Source organism: Indicator indicator, chromosome 10 (assembly GCF_027791375.1).
Source record: "Indicator indicator isolate 239-I01 chromosome 10, UM_Iind_1.1, whole genome shotgun sequence".
NCBI lineage: Eukaryota > Metazoa > Chordata > Aves > Piciformes > Indicatoridae > Indicator > Indicator indicator.
Window position 1 is genome coordinate 28,080,811 of NC_072019.1, and position 8,201 is coordinate 28,089,011.

At 51.2% G+C, this 8,201-nt stretch overlaps 2 protein-coding genes across 2 annotated transcripts; one reads left to right on the forward strand and one right to left on the reverse strand.

Moving 5' to 3' along the window:
- The first annotated feature begins 336 nt into the window (after positions 1–336).
- Positions 337–3,135, forward strand: DYNLT5 (dynein light chain Tctex-type family member 5). The gene is made up of 3 exons (XM_054384564.1): positions 337–426; positions 1,025–1,471; positions 2,932–3,135. Exons 1-3 carry the CDS (start codon positions 337–339, stop codon positions 3,133–3,135), a joined length of 741 nt encoding a protein of 246 aa, XP_054240539.1.
- Positions 3,136–4,842: 1,707 nt separating this feature from the next.
- Positions 4,843–6,527, reverse strand: INSL5 (insulin like 5). The gene is made up of 2 exons (XM_054384503.1): positions 6,337–6,527; positions 4,843–5,045 (listed from the first exon to the last, which is right to left on the reverse strand). Exons 1-2 carry the CDS (start codon positions 6,509–6,511, stop codon positions 4,843–4,845), a joined length of 378 nt encoding a protein of 125 aa, XP_054240478.1. The 5' UTR covers positions 6,512–6,527.
- Between the last annotated feature and the right edge of the window lie 1,674 nt (positions 6,528–8,201).

Genomic DNA, 8,201 nt, shown 5'->3' on the forward strand with positions numbered 1-8,201 from the left:
GCTGTAGCCACAGGAGGGAAGCCAGAGGGATGTGTGTGGGCTATGGGGACACATGGGGGCTATAGGGGCAGGTGGTGACCTGTGGGGTCCATGAAGATCACAGGGGTCACATGGGACCTGTGTGGGCTATAGGGACCTGTGGTGACCTGTGGACACCATAGGAACACGTGGGGGCTGTATATAGGAGCCACGGGGACCCAGGGGTGCTTTAGGCACATATGGGGAGCTGTGGAGGCCCTGAGGACCCATGGTGGCCATGCCGGGCATTTAAGGACTGCGTGAAGCCGTGGGAGCCACGTGGAGGTTGCAGGGACCCCCCCCCCAGGAGCCCTGAGGATGTATGGGAGCCGTGGGGACTTGTGTGGACGCTTGGAGGTCACGGGAGCCCACGGGGGCTTGCGGAGACCCGTGAAGGCTGTTGTGGTGGTTTGAAACTGTCTTTTTAATTTTTCCTTGCAAAGTTCAGAACAGAGAAAGTGAAAGAATGTAAATAAGTCACTACTGGGTGTAAGAAAGCAAAATAACGATTGTTCTAAACACTTCCATTGGATAGATAGAAATGTTTAAGAACTATTACCCAAAACAAAGTAGGCATTCTGCACATTCTGCGTTCGGCAGTGGGGGCAGTTGCTGGGCTGTCTGGCTGCTGTTTCTTCTTCTCTTCTGGCTGAAGATAACACACTGACCTTGGCAGCTAAGTTAACAACTTTCTGCTTAACTAACTCTGCTTCTCTGTCCAGGGGGGTCTGGGGGGAAGCTCCTGGGAGAGAGAGGCCCCTTTGGGAGGGTCCCCTTGGGGGGAAGCAAAGGGAGATCGGTTGTGCTTTTTCTGTTGATTGTATATATTTATGAATGTTGTGAATTTTTGTATATTTGTACATATTCATTGCATTTCATTGTAGATTTTAGACTCTGCTTGTAAATACAGCTTTTCATTTGCTTCCAGACTGAGCTAGCCTGGTTATTGTTGGGGGGGGGGGGGGGAATTTCAGCTCACACCGACACAGCTGTGAGAACACGGGAGGGACCCACGGGAGCTGTGTGGACACGGGCGACGAGGGCGAACCACGGCGACCTGTTCGGCGACACCGGCCCAGGCTGGGCGGGAACGCAGCGGCCGGCGCCGCCCCGCGGTCACCGGGAGCCGGGTCCCGGCTTCCCCCTTCCGCCTGCCCCCAGCAACGGGGCGGGGATGGATGGCGGCGGGGCTGGCAGCGACCCCCGCTCGGGTAAGGCCTCAGGGCCGGATGGTTCGGGGTGGGACGAGGCGGACCTGCGAGGTGCCTTCCTCCGGCGGTGGGATTTCCCTCAGAGACCCGAGTCTAACCTCTCCGCCTGCCCCTCAGCTCCCGCCGGGCGCTTCCCGGTGGCGGCGGTGGATGAGATCCTGAAGGATGTGCTGGGGAGCTACCTGAAGGAGCAGCCCTACGAACCGTCCCGGTGCAGAGAGCTGGTGAAGGCCATCGCGGAGGTACCGCTAGGCTGGGGGGGGGGCTGAGGCTGCCATTTTGCCCTCATGCCTCCATGGGCTGTCAGGGAGGTGTCCCTCGGGGCCGGGAGCCCCCAGATATAAAAATAAAGTGGAAATAAAAATGCTGGAGGAGGCCAGCAAGGGGCAGCAAGGGTTGCTCTGAAGTGGGTGAAAGCTAGTATGAGTTGGTGGTGATGTTTGTTCAAGCAGCAGTGGCTCTGGCCAAGCAGAGTTACACAGAATCACAGAATGGGAGAACGGGTGGGGTGGGGGTTGGAAGGGATTTCTGAAGATCACCTAGTCCACCCCCCCTGCAAAAAGGGTCATTTTGAGTAAATCAACCAGAAACACACTCAAACGGGTTTGGAAAGCCTCCAGAGACAGACTCCGCAGCGTCTCTGGGCAGCCTGCACCAGGGCTTCAGCACTCTCACCCCAAAGAAGTTTCTCCTCCTGTTCAGATGGAACCTCCTGGGTTCCAGTTTGTGCACATTGCCCCTTGTCCTTTCACTGACAAGAGTCTAGGGCCATCCTCTTTCCCCCCACCCTTTAGCTCTTGCTGAGCAGAGCCCCTCTCAGGCTGCTCTTCTGCAGGCTCACCAGCCCCAGGGCTCTCAGCCTTTCCTCCTCACAGAGATGCTCCAGGCCCCTCAGCATCTTTGTTGCCTCTGCTGGACTCTCTCCAGTAGTTTTCTGTGTCTCTTGATCTGGTTTCAAAGCTCAGAAAGATGGATGAAGCTGCAGAACTGACTTGTGCCTTATTGCAGGCCTCTTGCAGCCTGTTCCAGTGTTCTTCCACCCTCAAAGTGAAGAATTTTTTTCTGTATGTTCACGTGGAACCTCCTGTGTTCAGTAAAAACTCCATGCTATGGTTGCTCTGTCCAGAAATGCCATTTATAAGTTTTAACTATATATATCAGACCTCTCCAAAATGACATTAGGATTGATTCTAAAATTAGGATGCCCCCTCCCTGGAACTTTTCCAGGCCAGGTTGGATGAGGCCCTGAGTGACCTGGTGTAGTGTGAAGTGTCCCTGCCCATGGCAGGGGATTTGGAACTAGCTGATCTTTAAGCTCCCTTCCAACCCAACCCCTTCTAAGTCTATGAACTAAACTGCTTCCTACAGGCACTCCCTTTAGGTCAGGATTTAAGCACAATCAAAGTACTGCAATTGGAATTGATGTTCCAGAACTCTCAGGTTTGGGCTAGCAGACTCAACCTTGCTGGTTAGGTCTTGTTTTTTGAGATAGGGGGAGGGAAATTAATAAAGCAGAAAGAGTACAGCAGAAAAATGCAGAAAGGAAAACTGAGGACAAAGAAAGAAAACAAACTGGCTGCTCATTACCATGGGGTTCTTCAGTGACCAGCAGCAAGCCAAGCTGACCCAGAAAACCAAACCCCTGAGCATCCCTTCTAAAAAGAGCTTGTGTCTAAATGTGTTTTTTTTTTTCCTCTTGCAGGTTATTAAAGCTCGGGTAAAAGACCTTATGATCCCCAGGTACAAGATTGTTGTGGTGACAACAATTGGGCAGCTGAATGAGCAGAGCATGCAGATTGGAAGCAGGTGCCTGTGGGATCCTGCAAATGACACCTTCTCGTCGTACGTGTTCAAGAACCCTTCACTCTTTGCTCTTGCAAAAGTCTATGCTGTCTATTTTGAATAAGGAGGGAGGGAGAGGATCATAGAGTTGTTTGTTGCAAAAGACCTCTAAGATCATCGAGTCCAACCATCAACCCAACACCACCGTGGCCACTGAACCATGTCCTAAATGTCCATGTTGAGTCTAACAGCAGGAGAAATGAGCAGTCAGCCTAACTCTTCCTGTTTCTGGTGTTGAAAATAGTTGTGAAGAACCAAGGCAGCTTTCACTTGGTTTGAAAGGTGGTTGTGCCCTGGTTTGGCTGGGATAGAATCATTAAGCAGCCCTGGTCTGTAGGCCATTAGCAGCTTCCAGAAGGTCAAGAGCTTAAGCTGGGAGGGGCAGGACTCAGGGCAGGTGCCCTGAGCTGGCTACAGGTGTATCCCATGCCATAAATGTCACAGTCAGTATAAAGGGGAAGTATGTTGAGCTCTAGCTCCTCTTGTCAAGGGTCACTCTCCTTGGAGGGACTTGCTGATTATCCTGCTCCTGAGGATGCTGTCTCAATTGTTGTGGCCACTGCATTCACTGGGCTGAGTATCACTTTGTATAACTTATATTGGCTTTGGTATTAACATTAGCTTGGTGGTTGTATTAAATCTCTCATTTCACCCTGTGGGTCTCCTCTCCTTTTCCTGCTGCCCCTTTTTGACTGGGAAGGATCTGTGGGTGATTAGCAAATGCCCTGTGGTCCTGGCTTTGTGCACAGCTTGTGTTCCAGCAGCAGCTCGAGGCTGCAGGTTACTCTGCTCTGTCTGGGGGTTGGAGGGACCCCTTCACACCATCCTGCTGGGACAAGGGATGTCTGGGGGGGGCTTGGTGGTGAGAGGGCAGCAAGGAGTGTGGGAGTTAGGAGCTTTGTTTGCAGGGGGCTGCCCCTGAGTGCTGAGAAATGCCCTGAATGTAGAGAAAGTGGCTGAGAAGGTGACTGGTTCTGCTTGGAGGAAACTGCCTCGCTTATGGAATTGTTGGGGTTGGAAGAGACTTTTAAGATCATGGAGTCCAACTATTAGGTCTCACCACTAAATCATGTCCCTCAGCACCACATCTCCAGGGCTTTGAAACCCCTCCAGGGATGGGGACTCCACTATGGCCCTGGGCAGCCTGTTTCAGGCCTTGACAGCCCTTTTGGGGAAAAAAACTGTTCCTCCTGTCCAACCTAAACCTCTCCTGATGCATTTTGAAGCTGTTTCCTTTGTCCTGTGCTTTGTTCCTTGAGACGAGAGGCCAACTCCCACTTGCCTCTAACTTCTTTCAGAGAGCTGTAGAGAACCAGAAGGTCTTCCTTCAGTCTCCTTTTGTCTAGGCTGAACAACCCCAGTTCCCTCAGCTGCTCCTTACCAGCCCTGTTCTCCAGACCCTTCACCAGCTTTGTTGCCCTTCTCTGGACCTACTGCAGCCCCTCAATGTCCTTCTTGAAGTGAGGGGCCCAAAACTCAACCCAGTATTAGAGATGTGACCTCACCAGTGTTGAGTGCAGGAGGACAATCCCTGCCCTGGTCCTGCTGGCCAGGCTTCAAATGGTGTCCTGCTTAGAGTGCATGGATCCAACAGGTCTGGACCGTTCTGTTGAAGACCCCATGGCATGCTGCATGGTGCTATCTGCTCTGCCTTGGGTTCTCATTCCTAAGTTGTGGTTTATGTCATGATCACCCACACAGATAGTTTAGGTCAGGATGGTTTTAATCCATGAAAGCTGTGACACAGGAGCTGAGCCCTGTGCTGTGTGCTTTAGCAGAGGGAGCTGATCTCTCTCTCACTGCAGCCGATGCTGCAGCAGGATGTGGTCAGCAGCTTGGCTGCTTCACGCTTTCTGAACACAGACGGTTTGCTCTCCATCTCAGGCCTCAGGTCTTTGTTCTCTGTCTCCAGCCTCTGCTCTGTGGATGTCAAGGAGTTGTTGTCTTGTGAGAAAGGCAGGGGATTGTCACCCTCTGTCACATAAAAATGAGATGTTAACGAGGAGTCTCAGAATCATGGGAAAGTTGGTAATACTTGTGCTTACTAGAAAGAGGGACCCTCCATGTTTTGGGTGTGAGCAACAGAGAGGTTTCATGTCCAAAGGAGGGCAGTGAAGCTGGTGAAGGGTTTACTGCTGGGTAGTTGTAGAGTGAGAAGGTCTCCCCTCAGCCACGTTTTCTCTAGGTTGAGCAACACCAAGTCCCTCAGCTGCTCCTCACCAGATTTCTTCTCCAGACCCTTCACCAGCTCTGTTGCCCTCTGTTGCCCTGTTCCAGCACCTCAGTGTCCTTGGAGTGAGGGGCCCAAAACTGAACCCAAGACTCACCAGTGCCCAATATAGGGAGACAATCACTTTCCTAGTCCTGGCCACATTATTGCTGATCCAGGCCAGGATGCTGGTGGCCTTCTTGGACCCACACTGGTGCATCTTCAGCCAGGTGCTGACCAACACCCTGAGGTCTTTCTCTGCTGGCTACTTCCCAGGCACTCTGCCCCAAGCCTGGAGCCTTCATGGGGTTGTTGTGACTCGAGTGCAGGACCCAGCACTTGGCCTTGTTGAACCTCAGCCCATGGATCCAGCCTGTCCAAGTCCCTCTGTAGAGCCTCCCTACCCTCCAGCAGATCAACGCTCCAACTTGGTGTCATCTGCAAACTGAGGGTGCCTCAATTCCTTTGTCCAGATCATCAATTAAAGAGACCTGGCCCCAGTACTGAGCCCTGAGGAGCACCACTTGTGATCAGCAGCCAGCTGCAAGTCCTACTTCTGTCTGTTGTCCCCTTTATTTTGTTGGGGTTTTTTTGTTTGATTTTTTTTTTCTCTCATTGAATTTAGGTTACCAGAGTACAATTTTCTAGCAATGGCTGAATTTTCTGACTCCATCTAAAATGTGCTAAGAAATCTAAATCAGCCTGGTGAAGACACCAAACCTGCAGGGTGTTTATTTGTTGTACTTTAATTCAGGCATTGTTAAGATACAATAAGTTTTCTGGGTTTTATTGGGAAAAAAGGTAAAGGACAATGGTGAAACACTTGGATTGAGTGGGGCAAAGCTTCTCTCTGACATTTCAGATGGGGATAGCTTTGGGCTTCACTCCTTGACTTGGAAAATCTTCATGTAAAATGGTTTTTAGTTAGCAAAGTAGCAACAAGGACGAGAAGCCAAGCAAGCTCTGCCTGAAGGAGATGTGGTTCTCCTGCATCTCCTGGGAGCTGGATGAGCCTTGCAGTGGTGATTAGCTTGGAGTGTGTTAGTTAGTACTCACCAAACAGGTAATGATAATCAGTCAGGTGCCTTTTCCACCGAGAGCCGCCGCAGGTGAAGACAACAGCGCGGACGAAGTCCCTCCCGCAGAGCTTCACAGTCTTTCCCTCACCTCTTCCTTCTCCTGCTGCAACCAGGACAGCCAGCAAGGCCAGCAGCAGCGCTGTGCCCCTCATCCTCTGAAACTCAGCTTCCCAGCAGGGCATTGGCAGGGCAGGAGGGATCCAGGAGGATGAGGTGAGGAACTCTGAAGTCCTCCTCTTTATACTGAGGGCCTCCACGCTCCACCGAATAAGGGCTTGTGCTGAGGATGACTTCATGTTTGCTGCCAACCAGTTAATCACCTGTTCCTGGTAGCTTTTGAAGTGCTTTGGGGTTTATACTGGGATCTCTGTCAGGTAGTAAAGACTTCTCAAGACCATGTCACTGCTTTGCTGGAGGGACAGGGGTACTATAACATTTTTATAGGGTACCTCTTGGATCAGTGCCCTTCCTGTGTATGCAGAAGTGAAGGGGTGTTTATTACATGGTTTGTAGCTTATGGCTTCCCACCCAGCTCTGCCACCATGGCCTGTGGCTCTCTCATGCCTCTTGTCACACTTGAGGCAGCTTAAGGTCTTTTTCTGTTACTGATCCCAAATTAAAATGAAGTTGACTTAACTTTCGTTGATGTCTGCAGCCACATACTTCTTCCTTACCCCTGCCTTGTTCTCATCCCAAGAATCCCATAGATATTTCTGCTTACCAATATTTAAAGAGCCCTGAGGGCAAGACTATGGGGCCAGACTCTTCTCAGTGGTGCCCAGGGACAGGACAAGAGGCAATGGGCATAAACTGGAATCCAGGAGGTTCCAACTGAACAGGAGGAGAAACTTCTTTGTTGTGAGGGTGCTGGAGGCCTGGAGCAGGCTGCCCAGAGAGGTTGTGGAGTCTCCTCTGGAGAGCTTCCAAACCCAGGTGGGCATTGTGATGCTGGGCAAGCTGCTGTGGGTGCCCCTGCTTTAGCAGGAGGGTTGGACTGGATGATCTCCAGAGGACCATTTCAACTCCCACCATGCTGGGATTCTGTGATCTCCTTGTCAAGCTAGATGACTGTGGACTCTTCAGAGGAATCTGCCAGTGCTGGGCAGTCCCTCATGAGACAGTCAGATACCGAGGGGATTTGGTGACAAGTGTAGGCATCATGTGCCTCTGCACTGAGCCTGTGGAAGTAGCCCTTGTCCATAAATGCTTTAAAAGAGAGGTGGAGGCTCTAAAGCAAGCACAGAACAGTTATAGAATCATCGAACAGTGGGGTTGGAAGGGACCTCTGGAGACCATCCATTCCAACTTGCCTGCTAAAGCGGGGTACCCACAGCAGCTTGCCCAGGATCACAGGAGCCAGGTGGCTTTGGAATCTCTCCAGAGAAGGAGACTCCACAACTTCTCTGGGCAGCCTGCTCCAGGGCTTCAGCAGCCTCATGGAGAACTTGTTTCTCTTTGTCTGTCCTTGTCCTTTTGGTCGCATCTGACAGGCAGATGTCAGTGTGCTTTGGGACTGGAGGTCAGCAGGTTGATGATGAGGGTGATCCCTCCCTATTGCTCTGCAGGTTGTTGGCAGCAATTGCTGCAAGCTGCTATAAAGAAAAAATAAATCTTGCAATAAAATGCCTTGAGGAGCAAATTTGGCCATTATGAGGTCAGAAATTCTATGTTTGAGAACAAAATAGATGAGGAGCTTTGGTGATCTTTAGCATTTCCTAGCACCACCAGTGTTTTCCAGCACCATAATGTTCCAGTTAATTAGCTTCCACGATGAGCAGGGTGAATCAAGAGGTGTTCCAGCCCTGACAGAAACCTCATCTTGCACCAGTCTCGTGGGTGAGC

What these genes read in the sequence shown, in the direction of transcription:
- DYNLT5 (XM_054384564.1), top strand. Translation starts at nt 337, where the DNA reads ATGTATGGGAGCCGTGGGGACTTGTGTGGACGCTTGGAGGTCACGGGA. An exon ending in CCGTGAAGGCTGTTGTGGTG is followed by an intron (nt 427 to 1,024) that starts GTTTGAAACTGT and finishes AGAACACGGGAG; the next exon opens with GGACCCACGGGAGCTGTGTG. An exon ending in TGGTGAAGGCCATCGCGGAG is followed by an intron (nt 1,472 to 2,931) that starts GTACCGCTAGGC and finishes TTCCTCTTGCAG; the next exon opens with GTTATTAAAGCTCGGGTAAA.
- INSL5 (XM_054384503.1), bottom strand. Translation starts at nt 6,511, where the DNA reads ATGAGGGGCACAGCGCTGCTGCTGGCCTTGCTGGCTGTCCTGGTTGCA. An exon ending in TGATTATCATTACCTGTTTG is followed by an intron (nt 5,046 to 6,336) that starts GTGAGTACTAAC and finishes TTTATGTGACAG; the next exon opens with AGGGTGACAATCCCCTGCCT.